Source organism: Eptatretus burgeri, chromosome 7, assembly GCF_056783735.1.
Source record: "Eptatretus burgeri isolate ZD-2024b chromosome 7, Ebu_testis_v1, whole genome shotgun sequence".
In the NCBI taxonomy this organism is placed as follows: Eukaryota; Metazoa; Chordata; class Myxini; order Myxiniformes; family Myxinidae; genus Eptatretus; species Eptatretus burgeri.
Window position 1 is genome coordinate 96,274,139 of NC_140967.1, and position 23,903 is coordinate 96,298,041.

General features: G+C 45.6%; 1 protein-coding gene across 10 annotated transcripts in view; it reads left to right on the plus strand.

The window, feature by feature from the left end:
- Positions 1 to 23,903, plus strand: part of SDCCAG8 (SHH signaling and ciliogenesis regulator SDCCAG8) — a 160,319-nt gene that overhangs the window by 61,029 nt on the left and 75,387 nt on the right. For 9 of the 10 annotated variants that reach the window (XR_015060398.1, XR_015060400.1, XR_015060396.1 and 6 more), the window contains 2 exons: positions 7,111 to 7,219; positions 7,757 to 7,888. Coding sequence is in view for 4 of the 10 variants with exons in the window: in XM_085889704.1 (XP_085745830.1) it covers positions 7,111 to 7,219; positions 7,757 to 7,888 (241 nt within the window). In the remaining 6 variants the exon portion in view is untranslated. Of the gene's footprint in view, positions 1 to 1,257; positions 1,406 to 7,110; positions 7,220 to 7,756; positions 7,889 to 23,903 lie in introns of those variants that run through there. The other variant, XR_015060401.1, reaches the window with a different exon arrangement.

The following is a 23,903-nucleotide window of genomic DNA, read 5'->3' on the forward strand; positions in this document are numbered from 1 at the left end:
AATTTACTGTGACCTCGTCGGGCGAAGGAGGAATGCAAAGCATCATGGAGAGGAGGGCAGGACCAACAGAAAGGGGATGGAGGACCTGGTTACCACCAACGTATTTGCAGTGAGTGGGGAAGGGTCCTGTGCCTTATCCTTCAACCAAACTTGGCCGAGCGATAAGTCTGAGAGCCTCAGGCTTCATTGCCTCCGGGGGGGGGGGGGGAGGGGGGGGTCAAAATGAGATGCAGCCGTATCATTGGCCTACAATGCGAAGCAATATTCTCCACCTCTTTTGCCAATTTCATTTCCCTTTTCCGTCTTGTCCTTTATTACCAATATTAAAAATAAATGTCATTTCGAATGAGGAATGACAAATAGGTTAAAAAGATAAATACAATTATACAGGTCCACCAAAAGTCGTGAATGTATTTCAAACAGCAACGTATGAAATAAGAAGTGTGTTTTACTGAATGTATAAGATGGACATGAAAGAACACACTTTACAGATTGTTCACATTTTATTTCGTGAAAATCACTTTGAGTAAGTGACCGCCATGGGCATCCACACAAAATTGTGCCTGCTGCACAACACACCATCACTGATGACAATGCTTCCAACTGAATGTTAAGGATTTCTCTCTGAATGTTGTTCTTTAGTTCCTGTGAGGTCCTGGGTTTATTATGGTATACCCTGTCCTTCCGTTGACCCCAGTGAAAAAAAAAACGTCTGGGGCTGTTAAATCTGGAGATCTTGGAGGAAAAGGAAGGTCTCCAAACCAACAAATCAGCTGGCTGGGGAACAGTTGTCTGATGCAAGCCATTAATTCCCTTGCAGTGTGGCAGATGGCACCATCTTGTTGGAACCAAAAGTTCTTTTGGTGATTCAAGGTCATGTGCTCCACTGCAGGTGCCAGGATTGTGGTGATCATTTCTCGATAACAGTCACCAGTGACAGTAACTGCTGCATCAGTTTCATCCTCAAAAAAGTAGGGACCAATCATATTTGTTGAGCACATCCCACACCAAACTGGGACATGCTGGGGGTGCAGTTCTTTCTCATGACGAGCCATCGGGTTATCAGTTGCCCAGATTCTGCAATTGTGTGTGTTTGTGAAGCCATCCATATGAAAGTGAGGTTATTGTCATTGGTGGTCATCTCCAAAAATCGCTGAGCAAATGTGAGATGAGCATGTGCATTGGTGGGCAACAGTTTATGCACAACTTGCACTCTGTATGGATAACACCCATTGTTCTTTTTCATAATCTGAACAGTGAAGTATCGGAAAACTGCATTTCATGGGATCGCCATTTGCACGATTTCTTCGGGGAGTGCACGACTTCTTCCGGGACAGCCACAATGTTTCCTGCAGTTCTCACTGACCTCGGACGACCTCAACCTTTTGCATCTGCCACTGAATCGGTCTGTCAGAATGCTGTCACTCATCTCCTTATGGCTTTGTCTGTTGGTGCTATTCTCACACCACATGCTCTTCGGAATTCATGCTGTGCACACGCAACACTGCAACCATTTCGGAACTACAGCTCCACAATCAGTGCCCTCTGCTGAAATGTCCACTTATGCATGATAAATTGAACTTATAAGATGAACCTGCAACAGAAAAACAAACAGTTAGCACATTGACTTCAGCACAATTTACAATGCAAATACTGTCATGACTTTTGGCGTACCCTGTACATGGAATAGAAATCCTAATGTAGGTAAAGACGGACTGAAAAATGTGAATCTAAATAATGTTTTGAGTAAATGTGTTAGATAAATATATGTGTGAAAAACATTTACTAGTCTGTACGTCTCCAAAGAACAGGGTACAAAAGAGGACCTTGTGGAATGAAAAGAAACGGCATCTTGCATGTACATTCGCCAGATGATTTTATGATGTTTTCGACACAAGAAGAAGAAGAATTACGAGCTTCTGCAATGCATGTACCGGCATTTTCTTTTACGAGTCTGATTTCAAATGGTTACAAAGCACCGAGACTACCCTCCTGAAAGTCACTTGATGTACAAAATAGATAAAGGATCAGCTACAATTCCAATACTTCTGAATCTATCAACTGCCTTTGATATTGTATAACCATAAAATAATACTTGTGTCTTAAATACTGTTTTAGTATCTCTGAATCAACTAGCCTGGTGTTGGCTTAGTGGTTAGGGTGGTGGCTTGGGATCCTAGGGTCCTGAGGTCAAGCCCCGTTAGTGGTTACGGTGGCGGCTTGGAATCGTAGGGTCCTGAGTTCAAGCCCCGTTAGTGGTTACGGTGGCGGCTTGGAATCCTAGGGTCCTGAGTTCAAGCCCCGTTGGCTGCTGAATTTATACACCAGGGGGTTGACTCGGCCTGGCATCCTTCCGAGGTTGGATCTCTGAAACCACTCCATGGAAATTATTTTTTTGGATGTTATTGGTGGCTTCGTTGTGACGTCATAATTGCAGACGTGGAGCGCTTTATCCGACAAGTGTGAAAATTTTTGAGAGTCATCTAAGGCTAAATTGTATGGGGGGGGCGGGGGGGAATTGATAACGTCATCGGTCATGTGGTTTGGCAGCCATTTTTTTTTTTTTTTACGTAAAAACCTTCAAAAAATCTTCTTCGAAACAGCTGAACAGATTGAGATGAAACTTTACAGGGATGATCCCCTATCCATGAGGAGCAAAAATTTCTCCACTGATGACGTCATCGGTCACATGGCTTGGCAGCTATGATTTTTTGAAGAATAAACTTTTAAAAAGCTTCTTCTCTATGGCTTGACAGATCGAGGGGAAACTTTACCCACATGTTCCCCAAGCCTTGTGGGTGGTGCATCGTTTATGAATAATCAATATGTCACATGGTCTGGCAGCCATATTGGATTGAACGAAAATCTTAAAAAAAATTCTTTCTCTTGAGCCGCTTCATCAATCGACGTGAAACTTCATTGTTATGATCCAGTAGTGATGGGGAATATATGTTTTAAATTTCAACTTGACCGTAGGCATGGTTTGGCATTTATAATTATTTAATGTTTTGAATCTGGGTTCAGGGATTTAAATCAAACTTGATACAAGTATGTATAATGATGTAATAATGCGGGCAGAGGCATATCTGTCGATGTCATGACGTCAAAGAGTGCCGTTCCAGTTAAATTTAGCTTTCATCTTGCATCCAACTCTTTCTTGCATTCCGCATGTTGTTAAAATCTCTAATTCTGTTTTCTTCCATCTGCACGATATTGCCTAAATCAGAAGACTATTCAAACTCTGGTTCATGTTCGCATCCCGTTGTGTTTGGATCACTCTGCAACTCGCTGTTGGTAGGCTTTCTGCTTCTCTCTCCCCCTCACAACTCATTCAGAATATGGCTGCTCGGCTTGTTGTAAATTTGATCACAACACTAAAATTCTTAAAACACTCTACTGGCTCTCAATAACACCAACAAATAGGTTTTGTAATTTTCCTGATGACCTATAAAGCCAGACATAAACTGGTTCCTCTCTGTATTTGTGACCTCATCACAGAAAGCCTTGATCAAATAACAGCAATCTCATGATAGTTCCTTGCTCGAGGATAAAGACTGGTGGAAATTAATAATTCTTGAATTAAGCTCCTCAACTGTGGAACTCATTGCCCTTTAATATTCACACTGCTTCCTGCATGATTGTTAAGATGCCATTTTCAGACAGTTGCTTTTCATTGTTTGTTTATTTATTTATTATTCTCCTGACTGTTTGTTTCCTTTCTTTGGTAAGTGGTTTGGGATTTTGCTTTTATATGAAAATAACAAGCTGGGTTAACAAAATGGCCGAGAGGTACACACACTCACCTCTAAGCTGTCCAGCCTGCGTTTGAATCCCGACCCAGCTAGAAACTGTCACTCTGGTATTTCACAGGCAGGGTGATTCATCAATGTGTGCCGTCCCTCAGATGGACATTAAACTGGGCATCCTGTCTGCTGGCATTGGATGTTAAAGATCTCATTATGTCATTCACGAAGAGTTGGTGAGCTATCGCCAGCACCCAAAACAAATTCCAAATTCCTGCCCTAACTACTTTGTTGAACATCACGCCTGGCCAGCTGGTTCGTGAAAGACTTGGGCCAAAAACATCCCTCGACGAACTCCACAAGAAAATGGGAATAATTGTGGCCGTTAAAGAAAGACGAAAATAAAAATCCTGAAATAAAAAAAAAATCGATTGATTCTCTGATTTTCATTCTAAAACTATTATTATCATCAAAATAATTCCCAGCAATTACTTATTAACTTGTAAATGCCACCCGGCGCTTTGCTGACGGGAATACGAGAGGGGGCAGGGAGAAAATGAGGGGGGAAGAGGGAGAGAGAGTGGGGAAAGGAGGGAGGAGAAAGTAGGGGTGGGGGAAAGGAAGACAGTGTGAGGTGAGAAGAAAGGAAGGCAGACATGCAGTGGAGCATTGATTATGATTCATACTTTTTCATCAAAATGATTCTGCATCGAATAACAGTGAAGATGGAAACAAAATAATGTCTGAAATCCATTTTCTGCCGGTCATGCTATAAACATGGCCCAGAGACAAATAACGTCCGGAGACAAAACCCGCCGGACGCATCTGGAGCCAAGCCGTCTGGACACAAACTCCCGCCCAGATGCGTCCAGAGACTAACACCACCCGGACGCATCCGGACTAACTCCCATCCGGACATACACTACCTGGACACGTCCGGAGACGAACCCTGCCTGGACACGTTTGGAGAAAAACACCATCCAGATATAACCGCTGTCCGGATATGTCCAGAGACAGACAGACAGAGAGTGACAGGTTGGAGTCAGTGTGATTACCAACTGCAGTACTTACTGTGTACAACCCAAAATCCTTGAGTAGCGTTCACCAAAAAACAACGTTGCATTTATATAGACATTTCAGGGATATGTTCACAAACATTAATCTTTATAAACAGCTGCGTGTGACGGGTGGAAAAAAATATTTGGCTCGGTAATTTAGAAAACACGTTAATATGGCAAACGGCTCAGAAATCGAGTGTTATTTCAGAACTCGCTCAGGGAGATGGAGCAGAAACCACTCACTCAGGGCGACGGAGCATGAACCACTTGCTCTGAATGACGTGGCATGGCAAAAGCGTCCGCAGGGAGTGAACAGTTCATTCAGAATGACGTAGCGGGGTACCGCAATTGACAATCCATCCATTAGGACCATACTTTGTGCAGAGCATTGGTGCTGCCTAAGCAGTATCCTTGGCTATTGGGCACAATCCTGGATGGGTCGCCACTCCGACACAGGATACCAGCAAGCTGGCACTCATTTTGCCGACCACGGAAGGATGACAGGCAGAGTCAATCCCACCTGGTATAAATTCAACAGCAGAGTGGGATTTGAACTCAGGATCTAAGGATCCCAAGCTCACCATCCAAACCATTAAGCCAACACCAGGCATAATTGACAATGGGTGCTCGGTGAGTGACTTAAGCTGTTGCCTGCTCGTCTGTGCATGCTTCACGTGGTACATCGGTTCAGGGTCTGCGCAAACATTTAAACTTTTTTTTGAAACGTCCGTTTTTCACCAGATTTCCTTTGATGCCCTGTACAGCACCTCACGAAACCTCCAAAAATATAGACGCAGATCTGGCAGATGCTATGGATCGGCAGTCCCTCTGGAGGACAGGATGTGAGGTCAAGCAGTGAATGCATTAAATCATAAAGCTCAAGGAAGCTGGTTAATTTTGGCACGCTCCTAAAAAAATTTTTACACTCTATATAATTCTCCAAACAATAGAAAAAGATAAGTTTAATGCTTTGGAAATTTCACATTTTCTTGTGTGTTTATGGAGAAGGAGGGAACGTAGCATTGCTTGCTTAAAGTAAATAGGTGTTTAGGCTTAGTTATACAACTCGTTATTTCTTTAAATTATCAGATTTCACTCCAGATTTCGACACCTATTTGGTCTGGATGATATCTGATCCTCAAAGCCAAAATCATATTTCAATGATGTACTTTAATTCGTCCGTGAGAGTAGATCATGGAAAATCGCATCATATAATGCATGAAATCGCTCCAAGGTCCTAATTTCAAAACTATAGTACTTACAAAAGTGATGTATACAGTGATTCGTAAGTATGATGAAGTCATTCGATAATATGAGTGAGGAAAGTGGAGAAAGAAAAAAAAAAACCACTTGTTAAGAAATCGTTCTGGCTTGTTTCAAGTGAAGGCATGGTTGAGTAGGCGAAAAAAACATGGCGGCTTCAGACTCCAGCGAAGTTACTTCTGATACGCCTAAAGACCCCATAGGGAGTGGTGACCAAAAATGTTCCTGATTAAGGATCTAATTAAATAAGGCCGTTAGTTATCTTCAAAAGGGGTGTTTTAATTAACCCAAACACCCAATTTTCACTCTTGCACGTCCTTGGAGTTTTCTTAGTTTGCATGTAAAGTTTCAGGGTCCTTGGTTTTGTGGTTTTGGAGTTATGGAGGAGACACACTGATACACACACACACACACACACACACACACACACACACACACACACACACACACACACACACACACACACACACACACACACACACACACAAACATTTATTAGTATAGATGATTATTTCTTTATTATTATGAACAGTATTTACAATGTAATTATTACGTCTTAAAACTGTTTAAAAAATATATTTTTATTCTCAGCTTTTAAACGTATGGAATTACTATCTGTATTAGATCAATGGGGGATTGAATATTCTATTTCTACCAAATATAGCAAACAAGAAGAGGTCATTCAAAGTAATCAAAACCATTTCAAAGCAGTCTAATGCGTGGCATTTTGTACACCAAACTGAATATCATGAAATAATCAGATATAATTTTGCTGTTTCCTTTACATTATATAATGTATATGCACCGACGAGAACAGTTTGGATGTTGATACCTGAAAGACATTCTCTGTATGACATTCTTTGGGCATTAAAGGTTGAATAGTTACGATCTCAAAAATGAAATGCAAAGTTTTGAAACTGTTTTTTTTGTTGCAACTTATTGAGAAACAAATCGCTGTGCTTGCACTTCGTTTTTAAAAGTTATCATGAATATTTTCTGCAATTCTCAGGAAGTTCCAAACCCGTTTGATTCCATTTTTATTGCAGCGGAGCGAATGGATAATTTGGTGACTGCACAACATTTGCTGATAGAGAGGTTTAAGGAGGAATGCAATTTTCTCTCCACCTTGCTGGAAGCCATTACGAGAAGAGCCCGGTAAGACATCAGAAACAATTGGTTAATGCTGTTTTTGCAGCAATTCTGAAGTAAGATGTTCTAAGATGCAATCGCACAGGGAGTATGCCTCGTAACTTGATATCTATCTTGAAACGGATATTGCAGGTTGCTTTCCGATATTTAAAACTTAATTCTGTCTCCGGCCAACATGCTGTGACTCTAATACTGTTAGTTGCGCTTAACTTTCGATAGAATTAGCACAGAGGTGACACCGTTTTGGGGCCATCAAAATGATGGTGCCAAGTCCGAGAATAATTTCCTCACAAATACGGTGAATATTGATGTGCAGCAGCTTGTGATTTTGACATGATAGAACAAAGTTCTTTAATCCTTTTATATCCTTGGCTCTTAAAGTAGCTCGTATCCTATATTGGATTTTATATATTTTCAGGCATTTGTCATGTCATGCCATTTTTGTCAAAACAACCCTTTTGAAGATAACTAATAGCCTTATTTGATTATATCCAATATCAGGCACATCTAGCACTTATTCCCCCCAACTTCACTCCTTGACAGATGGGAGCACGAAGAAGCACTTCAGAAAACTGCTCAGGCATGGGACGAGGCAACGCAAGCCAATAAGAGTGCCAGTGATCTGTCGGCCCAATGTCTGCAGCACATCGAGCTCCACGAGGGTGCACGACGACGGTGAGGAAACGGCCAACCCAGCCATGAAGTTTGCTCATGGCATGTCATAATAAGGTTTACCACAGCAATGGAAACATGTATTTGAACAGTTATGTTGGAGAATTTTTATTGTGCTTTTGGTATTGTTATGGAAACTGACAGCGGCAGAAAATATGCATCTGCGATGATATTGCTCAGGGCAATTAATGAGGCACCTTGGTCAAACTTTGCGGAAGAAAATGTCCTTGAGGCGGTTATGAAGCTTATACTTGCAGAGAACAGTGTGGCAGTGTCAACTAAGTAAGCACACTTGAGATAGCCTGAACACAAGAGGACAATGGCTCGAGTCTATCTCTAAATGGAATGTTGGGGGGGGGCATGGGGGAAGGGGAGGGGAGAAAACAATACATGCATGAGAAGATTGATAGAGTTTGTATTGGAGATTCTCAATGCTTGTCTCTTTGGGTACAGAAGCTCATCCTTGCTGATTGAGAAATATTGTGGAGGACTTCTTCTGCTAATGCAGCACAAGGCTGCAGAGTAGCATTATTGGCTGACTGTGTGGCTTTGCCTCTGATACAATGCTCTCTGTTGGTTAGGACAGGAATTTGTAATTAGTTCAGGGTGCTGGCAATAGCTCGCTTACTCTTCGCGTAGGACACCATGGGATTTGTCACGTACACCAACTAATGCCAATAGACGGAATTCCCGTTTAACGTCCACCTGAATGACAGCACACCCATTGATGAATCACCCGACCTGGGAAACACTGGGATGACAGTTTATAACTGGGTTGGGATTCAAATCCAGGCTAGACAGCTTAGTGGCCAGTGTGCATACCTTCAAGCCATCTTGCCAACCTTGTGGAGGAATAATGAAAGGTGATTTAACTTGTTTTATTCTTCTTTTGATACACACATATCTGGAAGACAGATTATAAAAGGATGGATGACCTCTTATGTTTGTGCAACATTTTTCTTGTTGAAAAAGAAAAACAGCTCTCCTGCTTTCACCTCCATCATGTGTAATCAAGCTGCATGCTGAAATGTCCACAATGATCGTTTGATCAACAGGATAGCTCAACATGTAGTATGCTCATCACAGCCATATAGTTTATAGTTTTTAATTTAATTCCCAACAGGACTGGATCTCAATTCAACCGTTCTTTGGGTGCAGTACCAGCGTGTCGCCATGGTAGACATGTTATACAGTGTGTTGCCATTCAGAAGGGTTGTTAAATCTGCTTTCCAGTATTCAATGAGAATGTTAAATAAATAATCACAAGGAGTCTTTAGCAAGTGTAGCTGTCTGGCAAAATGGGAAGAGTTTGTATTTGCTCAGTCGTATTGCTGATTACCTAGCTGCATGACGTGCCTACGCACATCTTGCGAATGCCAGACAGCATCTTACTTCATCATCTGCTCGCCTGACTGCATCCGTCGTATAATTAAAGCTTCAGTGGTAGTTTCACAAAAATTGACTTTTTTGATGAACTTTAAGGTGTTTATTTTTTGTTGTTGTCCCCCCCCCCCCCCGTTAAAACTTTTACCCCGTTTCAAACCAATCGTTGGAATCCTGTCACTTAAAGTCAGGGACATAATACTGCTTTAGATCACATGTTTCTTACCTTTGGCACACTATTGATGTTCCTGTGTTTGATTGTGCAGTGCAACCCGGCTCTATGTTCTACCTTTGTTAAAAGAACGTGTTATATTGGCTGGTGTTTTTGCCAATGTTGTTGTGGTAAGATGATGCAAGCCAGACATATTGTTGTGGGCCGGGTATCGGCGGCGAGCACGACCGCTAGATGGAGCAGTGGAGTCGTCTTCACCGAACACCCGGAATCTAGATCATACCTTTCAGATAACTCTGAAGTTACAGGTCCCTTACATGACCGTGAATCGTCAATAATTCAACCGTGTGGGACAGGGTTATTTGCCAGACTTCAAAATACCTAGAGGCCCACGTGGTGAGCTCCCGAGGAATTCACACCCTCGACGGAGCTCGAACGGTGCGAGCCATTACCGTGCTCGACCCGTGCGTAACCCGAGCGGATGGTTACCGAGGTCCTGTCGGTCCAAATGCACAACTACGGCAGCAATGGCCTTTTTAATCCACCAACACGCACCGTGCCAAACCAATGAAGAAAACACAGAAACGAGCTGATACATTTAACAGGGGATTTATTTATAATTGGGGGAAAGGGAACACACAAGGAGCAGAGTTAAACCGACTAAAATAAATGCAAGTATGTACAAGGCACTCGAACAATTCCGACTTACAGACGGGGCCCAAGGACACACACACGCACACACAAATACCCGAAAGAAGTGATGGCCGCGGCCTTTATTGAAGGTTCCCAGCTCAAGGGAAGATGAGCTGGGAACCAGAGCTATCTCGGACCTTCCCGCCTCGTGCGGTCTTCGGCGTCCTGGATCGGCGGGACTCGACCCCGCAACTCGATGCCGCTGCAAGCACCGGGTGCGGAGGGCAGCGTCGGGCTCCCGCATGCTCCTCTGGCATGCGGCGAGACCAGAGCCAGCGACGAGACGAGACCAGCCGAACGAGACACCACGCCGTCCCATCTATTTATTTTTCTCTCTCAGCGTCAGGGTCGGGGGGGACGTGTCTCACCCCTCCGCACACCTCATTCACCGGGGAAATCGGTCGTCTCTCCATGATTGGTCGGGGGGCATGTCGAAGCTTCTCTTGGAGCTCGCGCTGCACCCATTGGCTGGAAAATGACGCATATCCTCATTTGGCGCCAGGCCAGAACAAAACGCTTCGAGAGCGCACGAAGAGTGCGGACAATGCCGCGAGCAGAGTGTCAGGATGGAGCGAAGGTGTAGACGTGTTGTTATCGTTGTTGATGTAAAAATGTAAAATAAAACCCTGACTATCAAAATAACTCTGCAGCGCACGAACATTTAATTCCCATTAGACTAGGGACGGGACCCTAACTAGAAACACATACCGATATAACTGTTCTATAGGGACCTGAATGTTGAGTGCAGTAAGCTTCCAAATTCGTAACAATATGACCTCAGCAGAAGCTTTCTCAATAAGTAAATAAAAACCCATTATAATGATGAGAGAAAGTGGTGATATACGACATGGGAAAAATTAATGTTGAACATTGGCCTTCATTTATTTACCATCCACTGGAACCATTTTCATTAAACACTAGCGGGAGGGCGGTGGGGATGCGGGAGGGGGGTGGGTGGGATCATCTGTCATCTGTCATCTAAGTGACACTTTCTGTACAATCTTTCATCTTTTCTTCACTAAATATTATCGTCCAAAGTGTCGAAAAAAAATTAAACTTAATGCTTTGCTTAAATAAATACACTTGGTTATAAAAAAAATCGCGAATTTGTTTAACTTTTCAGATTTCACTCCAGTTTTTTTCACGTGTGTCAGGTCAGGTCAGATTAGATCTGCGACTTTCTCTAGGTACCATGTAAACCTGTACTCAAGGCCCTGTCACACCTTGACGTTTTAGCCAGCGTATGCCGACGTATGGAAAATTTGGCGAATACGCTGGCACACGTCAAATACGTTATGGGTTAGTTTTGTATACGTTAAGAACACGCTGAAGCACACTGGCACACGTCGTAGTACGCCGAGCTCGTCGACAAATTTTAAGCATGCTCAAAATTTTTCGACGTATAACTCACACGTTCCGCATACGCTTGCTATAAGTTGTAGGCACGTTATGCGATCGTTGACACACGTCGACACACGTTACTTGTAAGTTACTCATAAGTCGAAACACGTCGAAGTAATGTCTAGCGTACCCGAAACTTATTTCTAACCTATGAGTGACGTGCTTTGAACCGATGTGTAACGTATCTCCAACGCATATTGACGTATGTAGACGTATTTGACATATTCGGGATGATCACAGAACTTACTGAATGTGTTTCTAACTTACAGCTACCGTATAATGGCGTATTGGCAGCGTTTAGGGGAATTGGTATAGAAAAATGGGCGTCACAGGAGGAACCCGTCAGTGTTCCAGACTCCATGTTTTTTTTGTTTTTTTTTCTTCGGCATGATGGTGATGTTGACACTTCAATTTCTAGTGCGGTTCTGATTTAAATCGTTGAGCGGCAGCCTATGAATAGGCTACGCCACGTGATCATCGGCGATACTCTGCCGCGCTATGCATAAGTTAGACTATCGTTGGGCATAGGTTGTGAACGCCGCCAACACGCTAAGCATTCGTTGGTACAAGTTATCTATAAGTTATCGAAACGTTCTGTGTATGTTACTAATACGTTATGCATACGTCCAACTCGTTATGAATATGCCCAAAACTGAAGAAAGAAACATCAATATTTCAGCGTACGCCAGCGTTTTACATACATTTTGATACGTTGCCATACGCTGGCTAAAATGTCAAGGTGTGACAGGGCCCGAACCTGTTCCATGGTTGGGTTGTTAGCGACTAAACCGTCTTCCCCACCAAGTTTCTTGTTGAGGAGGGTGTATGATATGGACACCCAGCAGGATGAAGAATGAAACCTGTCAAAGGGTGGAGAAGTTCCTTGTGAGCCAAAGGCCATCCATATCTCGTGCCCAACTGTGTCTGCGGACATCCTCCTGCAGTTTGGTTACTTTTTATTAGGAGGTTGGTGGCAGGATTTGCACTCCGGCCACCGTAAAATCCTTCATTCTGCAAAACATTGTGAAAGCATAAAAAAATCTGAAAACCCACTCTGTGAGAGTACCTCCTGTGCAGCTTCCCTTCGTAGGGCGGCTCACCAGATTACGGGATTGGGGCATAGCCTTCGGGACCCCCAATCTTTGATAGGAGCAAAACCACGGGGTAATCTTCCTGGGTCAGATTGCGGTAGTGTGTGTCGGAGTGGTGCTGAGGTGTCGTCCACCAGACGGCGGTCTCCTTGGGTTAACCTGAGGCGGTCCCTTCGGGTTGGTGCATGTAATGTCCTATTCCTAAGAGAGAATGATCACCTGTCTCTTATCATCTGAGCTCAAGTGTTTGGACATCAGCATTGCAACACTCTCTGAGGTTCAGAGACCGGATTGTGGCGAGATCATGGCGGGTGGTTACACCTACTGTTGGTCTGGTCGATCTGATGGTTATCATGCCCAAAGAGTTTCTGTACCTGTGTTCAATAAGCGAATTCCAATGATAATTGAGGTCAATGAGCGTATTATGAGACAAAGGATTCGTCACTCCTTAGGTGTTATTTCCCTTGTCTCTGGATATGCACCGACTGAGGCGAGTGAACTCACCGTGAAGGACGCATTCCATGCCGCGCTCGAGTCTGTGGTTGATCAGTGCCCCAAGCGAGATATTCTTCTCATCTTGGGGAATTTCAATGCATCGACTGGAACTGATAGGGATGGTTATGAGACATGTGTTGGTCCCATGGGTCTGGAACTGTGAACTATAACAGCACTAAGTTTCTTGACTTTGCAAGAAGTCATGGACTTAGGGTGGCCAGTTCATGGTTTCAGCACCGACAGGCTCATTGCTGGACTTGGTATTCCAACGCTGGCGGTGTGGCAAAGGAGATTGACCTTGTGCTCGTTGATGGTCGCTGGAGGATGATACAGAACTGCAGGGTCTACTGGAGTGCTCAGTTCCTCAATACTGACCACCGGCTTCTTGTGGCATCTCTTAAGTTGCAGCTTAAATCGAGGAGAATGGTACCATCCCAGCCTTGGCTGGATGTTGGCAAGCTCAAGAATGAGAGGGTAGCTGAGGAGTTTGCGAACAGGATGAATGGAGATTTGGGGGGTCTGCGTGCTTTGTGGGATCCTGAAGAGTTGTGGAGTACATTCAAGACCACCATCCTTGATGTTGCCGGAAGATGTCTTGGAAGTCACCGTCGGGCGAAGAAGAATTTTGTCTCTCAAGGGATACTAAATACCATTGATCAGAGTCGCAAGGCCAGGCTGAATGGCAGAGCTGAGCTGTTCGGGGAGCTGAGGCGTAAAACTGTACGTGCACTAAGGGTGGACAACGAGGCCTATGTGCGAGGAACCTGTGATGGGGTAGAGCATCACCTGTGGTCAAGTGATTCTCATCCCGCTTACAGGGGAATTCGCGCATTGTGTTCATCCAAGCCCATCCCTCGGTGTACTGCAGTTAGAGCAGAGGGTGGTAGGCTCTTGACAGAGGAGTCCGAAGTGAAGGCCCGCTGGGCCGGTTACTTTCAGTGGTTGTACCAGGCTGATCCACCAGCTGTCGAGTTGGACGTCAGGGGTGTTACAATCACTGTTGCTGACCCTCCAATCAACTGTGGTCCACCTTCGCTTGTGGAAACACAGGCTGCGGTGAACCAGTTGAAATGGGGTAAAGCTCCAGGGATCTGTGGCATCCATGCTGAACTTCTCAAGGCTGGTGGAAATGCTGCACTCGTGTCATTGCATGCAGTTCTTTGCTCTGCCTGGAACACAGGCATCATACCAACTGATTTAAAGAGGGGCCTTTTTGTCCCTCTCTGGAAAGGGAAGGGTGATCGCCAAGACTGCAACAACTTCCGACGGGTGACGCAGCTCTCAGTGCCGGGCAAGGTCTTATGGTTCGCAACAATCTGCTTGAGCACCAGCATCCAGAGCAGTCAAGCTTTATACCAAAGAGGTCAACGATTGACCGTATCCTTGCTCTTCGAGTCCTCACCAAATGCAGATGAGAGTTTCGGCAGGGGCTGCTTGCAGCCTTTGTTGATCTCTGTAAAGCATTTGATTCAGTGAATCGGGATGCCCTCTGGAGGATTCTTGGTCTTCGTGGGGTGCCACCAAAACTGATCGATCTGATGTCTGAGCTATACTCTGATACTGAGAGTGCTGTGAGATGCGGTGATACCATCTCTGATTTATTTCCAGTTGTTACTGGAGTCCGGCAGGGGTGTGTACTGGCCCACACTTTTCAGCACTTGTATGGGCTGGATTCTGGGGAGGATTTCTGAGAGATCAAGCTGCGGTGTATTGTTTGGGAATGTCAAGATCTATGACCTTGATTTCGCAGATGATGCAGTCATCTTTGCCGAGACTCTTGATATCCTCTTGGGGGCTCTCGAGGTGCTGAATGAGGAGTCTGAGCCGCTGGGATTATGGGTTTCCTGGGTCAAAACTATGATCCAGGCTTTCAATGATATTGGATGCTGCTATCCTGTCTGTATCTGTTTGTGGCGAGGATGTTGAGGTCACAGAGAGATTCACTTACTTTGGCAGTGATATTCATGTCTCTGCTGGCTCTAAGCCAGAAGTCATCAGACGTTTGGGTCGGGCCTGGGGAGTCATGGATTCACTGGATCATGGGGTGTGGCGCTGCCGGTACCTGTGCGGGAGGAAGAAAGTCTGATTCTTCAGGACCTTGGTGCTTCCAGTCTTGCTCTATAGATGTAAGTCTTGGACTCTGACCAGGGATCTGAGATGGAGACTTAATTCCTTTGGTACCAGGTCTCTTCGGAGAATCCTTGGCTATCGCTGTTCTGACTTTGTGTCCAACGAGCGGTTGCTGAGAGAGACTCAAATGAGATTTGTTACCTGCATAGTCCGTGAGCATCACCTGCGGCTGAATGGACATGTGGCTTGTTTTCCTGATGCTGAACCTGCTCACCAGATTCTCTTGGTGAGGGAGCCTCATGAATGGAGGATGCCAATGAATGGGCCGACCACGTGCCTCGTGGTTGCAGCAGGTTTATCGGCATCTCAAGGAGATGGGGATGGGCCAGGCCTCTGCCTGGGGGATGGCCAGATGGAGGCCTCTGGAGTACCGGTGGAAAGTCGACGCAGCGATGCACTGCTACGGCGCATGTTCCCATACCTGACCTGACTCCAGTTTTCGACACTTATTTAGTCCATGAGATGCGATTCTCCAAGGCAAGGCAAGGTTTGAATAGGCTGATTTCCAAGGCAAGGCATGTTTCAATAAGCTGAATGAAGACACCTGCGAAGCGAATTGGAGCTGACCAAGGATGAGCCTTTCATGGAGGTCAGCCATTAATTATCTTCAAAAAGGTGTGTTTCAATTTATCCAAACACCCAATTTTCATTCATGCGCTCCCTTGAAGTTCACTTGGTAGGCGTGCAAAGATTGGGGCACCTAGGTTTCATGATCTTGGAGTTATGGAGGAGACACATACACAGATTTGTGAGTGTAGATTAAACCACTCAACTGTACCTTACTCTTAACAGGGCATTGATGCTGCCCAGAGTACTTCCTGGGCAAAGGTTATGCTGGCTGGTTTGCCGTTGACTTCCCAGCGAATAGTACTGTACAGGAGTTTTGAATTTGTTCAGGAAGCCGGTGATAACTCGCCATATTATTGGTGAAAGACACCGTGGGATCTTCAATGTCCACAAACCCATGATAGCTGAAACGGGACACCCGGATTAATGCCCATCCAAGAGATCGCACACATTGATGAATCGCACACATCCTGTCTGTAAAACACCAGGATGACAGTTGATAGCTGGGTCGCGATTCAAATCCAGACAAGACAGCTCAGAGGCGAGTGTGCTTACCTCCATGACATCCTGCTTAGCTCCCTTATTAAACATCATAAAGACTATAACCATCATTACGCGATGAATTCATGGACCGGTATGTGTTTGTTTGTGTGTTTGTCACTCTACTCCTCCTGCAGTTGTGGGCCGATTACATCCAGATTTGCCACATAGGATCAGCATGACTCCAATTAGTGTAGAGGGGTGTTTTTATCTTTGCCGGTGGTCTTGGGGTTGGGGTGAGGGGGGATGCAAATTCTCGAAGTAAATGTGTATCGTGTAATGCTGCTCCTGGTGGGAGAGGGTATTACAACTCCCACCCTTTACAGTGCAGTACTGTCGGACCTCGATATTCGTGGTTTCGCTCTTCGTGGACCCCGAGTATTTGCGGTTCATATAATTTGACCTCCTTCTCCATTCGCTGCTCAATGTTTTGTGTATTCACGGGGTATTGTGTTTTTTTTTTTTTTTGTCGTGGGCGTATTTGTGGTTTTTCTGACCTGATTCTCCATTCATGGTTTTTCATGGGATTTTTGATTTTCCCTTCTGAATCGCAAACCGCCGGTACAGATGGAATCGCAAACCATAGTATAACATGTCCGAATCAGATTCGGAGTGAGCCGAGCGGAGGGGTGCAAAAGTCGCTGCATGTGCTGGCATGCATGCAAGCAGGTGTTTGGCACGTAGTTAGTGTTTGGTTTTAATACTCCCGCCCGGTTTTATATAGAACCTGGCGGGTTAAAAAGATGTTGCTATTTGGGCGCATTTTATCGCCCTTAGCTTCCCTTCCCCTCACGCCACCTTCTCTTACCTTCCCCTCACGCTGCCTTCTCTTCCCTTCCCCTCATGCTGCTTTCCCCTCATGCTGCCTTCCATCCCCCTCTCCTCACGCTTACCTCCTCCCAAACCCCCTTCCTCTCCACCCCCCTCCCCATGGACATCTCCCGCACCCCATTTTGTTCAATCCCGTACTACCCCCTCCCCCATTCTCCACAAGTCCCACCACCAAACACAAGTCAAGAACCCCCCCCGCCCCTCATGCTTACCTCCTCCCAAACCCCCTACCCACTTACCCCCTTCCTCTCTCCCCCATCCTCCACACTCCCACCACCCTCCCGGAATGTTTTTAGCAAAGTTTGGTGAGGTGTCGCTCTCCCCACTCCCCCACCCCACTTTCCTTGCTATTCTCCCTCTTCCTTACCCTGTCCGAGCTCCCCTACCCCTCCCTCCTCTCTCTCTCCCCCTCCCCTCTCTCTCCCCCTCCCCTCTCTCTCTCCCCTCTCTCTCTCCCACTCCCCTCCATCCTCTCTCTCCTCTCTTCCTCCTTCTCCTCCCTCTTATTCCCCCCCCCATCCCCCGCTACCCTTAATATTCCCATCAGCGAAACGACGGGTTGTATTTTCTCGTCTATATCATAATACACTTGTCACGTCTGTCCATCTGTCACGTAAAATATCGCAAGATTCCAAGTTACTTTAATGTTGTTTCGTCGTTATTTAATTTTAACCTTTTGTCGACATCATGAAGAAGATAATTAATTTAGGATCATTTATTAATACAATTAGGTTACACGCAATCACCTGAGAGCGGCAATTACACGGAATTTCCGCAGGACATATCTCGTGAGCGTGTGAATGGGGGAACTGAAGGTAGTTTGTATTATAATTGTTCTCATGAGATGTATCTCGGTGCTACCGACATTGTGAATGGTGTGAAAAGAGAAATTGGGAAGGTGGGAAAGCAGGTTGAGTAGGTTGGAGAGATGAGGTTGGCAATTGCATAACATTAAAGTAGATAGGGGAGGGGGAAAGAGAGTTAAATATTCCACCATTTTAATGAGGTAATGAAGAAAGAATATGTAATGATGTAAGGATGTTTTCTTGCTTTGAATAATGGGAAGAAACTGGGGGGGATAGAGAGTTGGGAGAGGGGGTTTGAAGTCTTGAGATTGTTTGGGGGCGGGGGGGAGGGGGTGGGAAGTTGAGGACTTGAAGTCATAATCTACATTACATGGAATTTCCACAACTACCTACTCGTGTCTTATCTTATCATCTAAACCTGCGGGTGTAGTGTACAAAGCCTTCATCTGCAGTGTCATGGAGTTTAGATGTCTTCTGTGAGCTTGAGCTGTCAGATGTCACCTCTGGAAGCTGTTTAATCCAAGGCCATGACTTTAATTGGTGCATTCAACAGGAGGCTGAAACTCAAGGCAACATGCCCCTCTGCCACCGCAGACAGGTATATGGCCGAGCAGTTTTTATCGCCTCGTTTCTGGTCTCGCCTCATCAGTCCTCCCAGCTATTTGTCCTTGGTGAATTCCGACCAGGCCGTGCTCGCTTTGCTTGCAACCCAAACCTTGTTATCCTCCCCCAAATCCATGCTAACTGCCCACCTCCACTCTTTTCTTCCCCACCGTTCTCTCTACTGTGGAATTGTCTCCCTGAGTTTGTTTTTTTTTCAATCATCTCATTCTCTCCACTCTCATTTAAAGTGGTGAGCTATCGCCATCTCATTTTATCCACTATATTCGTGATTTTTATTTTTATTTTTTTTAATCCCCTGTCCACCCACACCTCTCCACATCTACCCTGTTTGACAGCCTTTCCCGTTTCCTTTAGACATTCCTAATACGCTGAATACATTCAGTTCCCGTGTCCAGTGTGCATGTTCTTACTTATGGTGCCTGTGTCTGTTCCTTCCCACATTTCTCCATCCTACCTTGTATGTCAGCCACCTCTACTCCATCGCCGCATCAGTGTCACCCCCTCAGTCTTTCAGCTCTTCCGTGAGCCTCGACCTCTGCTATAAAAAAAAGCGGTCAAGTTTGTGTAATTCGGGGCAACCTCTACTATCTGAATCCATAGCATTGCGTGGCAGCATTTCTCCGATTAATTGATCTCTGGCTGCGTTTTCTGTGATGCAATCCCCCCCACGATGTTTTCACTTTAACCCTGCTATTACAGAGAAGGAGCCTGCCTCACAAAGACTTTAATCCAGGCTAGATATCCGAAGCACCGAGCTGGCAATAAAGCTCGTTATAAGATGATTTGCTGCCGGGAGAGCGGCTGACACCTGGGATGAGCAGGAGGACGATTGTGCACAGCTGGCCGGGACGTGCGAGTGGCAACCACGTGCAGCTGTGCGCCGCTGCGCAGGCTGTGCGGTTCCCCAAGCAGCGCATTGCTTTGTTTGCACTGTGAGGCTCGTAGTCAGTCTGTTGGCAAGAGGACTCGGATCACAGCAGGCTCCGCCCACCTCTCACCATCCGGAATGGCATTGCCCTGATCCGGAACCGTCCAGCATGCTTCGCCTCTTGGCCGTGTTTACGTTGTACTAGTCCACGTGGTTTGGTGCCAACGTCGCCCCACCCTGGAACCAGGCAACCACATAGCAACTGAGGCAACGTGCTCTCTTTGATTTAGTATCGGGTTCGATTCCCGACAACGTGTACCCCCGCTCAAACTCACATGATGCTGTTGCGCCGGCAGAGGGCGACGCACAGTGCAGCACTGTTATTCGGAGTGCATGTCAAACCTGCTGTCCGATTTGCAGCCACGTGATAAACGTAAATAACATCGCCTTGATGTCGAGCAAGCTTTCGCCCATGCAGATAGTACCGAAGCAGTTTCTTGGTAAGGGTTAATATACTGGGTCTCTGTGGGTTGCAGCTGCCTTCCCAGCAGTAGTTATGGAAAGAATTTGTCATTTGTTCAGGGTGCCGGTGATAACTCGCCGACTCTTAGCGAAGAACGCCATGGGATCTTTAACATGCACCAACGAATGCCACCAGATGGAATGCCCATTTTAACGTCCATCTGAGGGACAGCACACACATTGGTAAAACACTGGGATGCCAGTTTATCGCTGGGTCGGGATTCGAGCCCAGGCTGGATGGCTTTGAGACGAGTGTGCGTACCTTTCAAACATCCTATCCCGAATGCGTACAACCCGATGCCACGTATTGTTTTATGGAAATGTGATGACTCGGTAACAGGGTTCTTCTTTCATGAGTGTCGGATTTCAGACCTCTTGCTGCTGGAGGTCTTGCCAGGTGTACCCGCAGGTTGACGCATGCAGAGGCACTCTGTACATCTGGCCGGGTGGTGAATGCCCTTTATCAGCACCTCCTGCACGCAGCCCTCTGGCCCGTTGGCAACAGTGCCTCCTAATAAGGGTGGCACCACGGGCATCGTCGCCAGCCAGTCTGGATGCCCGAAGCTTTGCCAGCTCTCAGCTGGAAATGTTGCAACAGCAGTGCATCTCCCACCCCCACCCGCTCTCTCTTTTACCCCCACACCGCATGTCCTCCAGCCTATCCTCGGCGCAGCCGTTGCCAAAATAAACTTGTATACAGAAACCCGAAGCTCGTTGCGGCACAGACGTGCTTTCACGTGGTGTGCCTAGACTTTGGGACTCCTTTGTGCTTAGTGCCTTGGGGAATTGACCCATTGAGCTCGTACAGGGCTCCCTGCCCACTGCACGGCCACGTGATCGGGCAAAGAAAGCCTGGAACATGACCACACTTTCCTCTTAATTGAACAACGAATGATGAGAAAACTAATGTCTGAACCCTAATTATTGTATCCTTCGCTTGCAAAGGAACTATCGCTGTGGGTCGATTGCCATGTATGGGCTAGTCTGCGACACCACGACATGACCACGAATGTTGCTCAACATCCAACTTCAGCGACAGGGTTGGGTCCGGTGCAGTTTTATGGACCATTGCACCTTGCAATGACCAAAGCACGCTTTTACAAATCGGACGAAATGCCCACTTGGACCACCACCGAAAAGGAGCAACGTGCAATGCTCTCATTGATCTCACCAGCTGACATTTACAGTTATACCAGACACCACAGGCGCCAGCCATCGGTAAGGCACCAGACAGTTGCTCACACTCTGATGAGCCACCTCTGCTTGTTGAGTAGCTTCTTGCCACCAGGGGGTTGTGATGTGTTCCTTTACTTTCAAAGGAGTGATCATTGCGAAAGATTTATGAGATCCTTCTGAGGTTTGTCCTTTGTTTGGAATCTGTTTGGGTGGCAAATGAATGTCATTTGAACAGCTTGGTGCTTGTGCTGATGACTCACGTTTACTCCCCTCTCCAGAAGGAAAACTAATCACCACTGTGATGTTAAATTACTGGTCGCATTTGTGCATGTACCACTACTGTATCATCGAACAATCATGTGAACGTGAGATGGCCCATCCAAGATGGACGTGAACATGTGTTGGCCCATCCAATATATTTGGCTTTCTTTTCCCAAATGCAGTCTGAGATCATTTCCCGTATTTGTAAGAGGTAGCACTTGATGAATATTTAATACATTGAAGGTGTGCCACACACAGAGTGCAAGTTTATCGCAAACTTTTTATGACTCATAAGCTCTTTTTTTTTTTAAAACGATGATCGAAGGTTCATGGTGGAGCATATACATATCAGGAAAAAGACAAGGACACCATGAGATGTCTGCCTACTTATACATTACTTTACAAGAACATTAACAGCTGATGGAAAAATCAAACACGGACCTCGGTACCCGAGCATCACGAGTCAAGTGCTCGGATGGGACTTCCAAAGGAATTGATTGAAAGAATGGTTTTGGCCATTTATGAGGAAAATGCCATTCACAAATTGAGTCCTTCAAGGAAGCTGATGTGACTGTTCCAATATCTGAGGGCAAGGAGTCAATGGTACTCCTGGAATATTTTTTGGTGATTATTTATTTATTATGGAGTATATCAAACTTGGCTCATCTCCCATGTGGTTTTGCACTGTGCTTTCATTGGTGTGTGTGCACAGACTGTAAAACCAAGCAAAACCATTACCTCGTGTGTACTGTGGGATTGTTCGGTGGAGTATGGCTGAACGCTATGTGTCCTGCCCGTTGTAAAGCTGTTTTATTCACCCTTTTATCTACCCCCTACTCTTTCCACAAAACGTCCAAGATTTCTACAATCCAGTGATTTGAGACTTTGGTGTCTCTTTCCCATTCGTGCATCATTGTTGATCTTCCATTCACGCCACACTGACACGACAGGCTAACATGCCATAGTTCTGCTTTCTGTCCCTGTTATCTATTGTGTCATGTCCCCATTGGAAGGGTGGGTGTTGGGGGTGGAGGGGGGGGTGAGGGATTCTGTGTGTACACCCTCCTTATCTATGATTAAGTCTTTTACAGACACAAAGTTGGGACTGTATTTCTGCCTCACTTTCCACTTGCTGCCTTTCCGTCAATTGAGAGGGTCTGTTCTGAGATGTAGCTTTGCGACATGAGTTGCTCTGTTCAGTATTTCCAACTGAGCCCATTGGTTATGTGTCGGTTGTGTGAAACTCCACTAATCACGCAACCCCCGCGTCACCATGTCCAATCTCGACACGAACCCAACCATGTTCGTGCCACTGAACACGAAAACAAGAACTACAAAGCATCTCAAAATGCAAACCCTGGCCACATCCGCTTTGTATTCAAACTAAACTTGATCACAACGAGTTAATAAAAAAAAATGTACATTTTATTCATCTGTGTTCTCCCATATTCTCATAATGAAAGTTTCTTAAAGATTTGATGACAAAAGCTCAATTGGTAAAAAATATTCATGCCTGGACAAACACACTGAAGCTTAATGGTAAATAAATGAAGAAACACAAGTGATTAAAACAAAACAGGGCGTCTCACGCTTGACGCCGCTGCAGCAGAGCTAATATGGGCTATTTATTGTCCCAATGACTTTGCCCTTTCACATTTTGACCCAATTTTTACTCATTTTATCCATATTCTCATAATAAAGGTTTGTTCAAAATTTGATGACGAAAGCTCAAATGGTAAAAAAAAACCCCAAAAAAAACCTGTGGGTTGGACAGACGGAGGTGTAGACTTGCACACAAACAATTGCAAAACCCTGTCTCCTGCTATGTCGGGGGACTGGCTAACAAGCGCACACACACACACACACACACACACACACACACACACACACACACACACACACACACACACACACACACACACACACACACACACACACACACACACACCCATTCACCCCCACACATAGAATACCAGATCACGAGTTAATAATGAAAAAGATCAAAGCAGACCATCGATGATGTGATTGACATTTATTGCTTAAGGTTCGGCAAAATAAAAGCACTCCTCAATTTACCTCTCGCAACAGCACGTGACCAGTAATTAATCGTCGCGTCCGGAGTAAGAGCGGACACGTGCTGAGGCTCGGGATTTATTGCCCTGAGGAAGCTCGCTGGGAAGTGGGTGAAATCCTGGCACCCTGCCCTACTCACCAAACTCTCTTCCCATGGTATTCAAGTCCATCTCCACTCATGGCTCGCAGACTTCCTCTCCTGTCGCAGTCAACGTGTGGCCCTAAATGGAGTTCTTTCATCCCCTCTTCCTGTGCAGGCTGGAGTTCCTCAAGGTAGCGTTCTGGGCCCTGTTCTTTTTCTGGTTTTCATCAATGATCTCTCGGACTCTGGAAAATCCTCTATTTCTCTTTGCCGACGACTCCACCCTCTGCCGTACCATCTGTC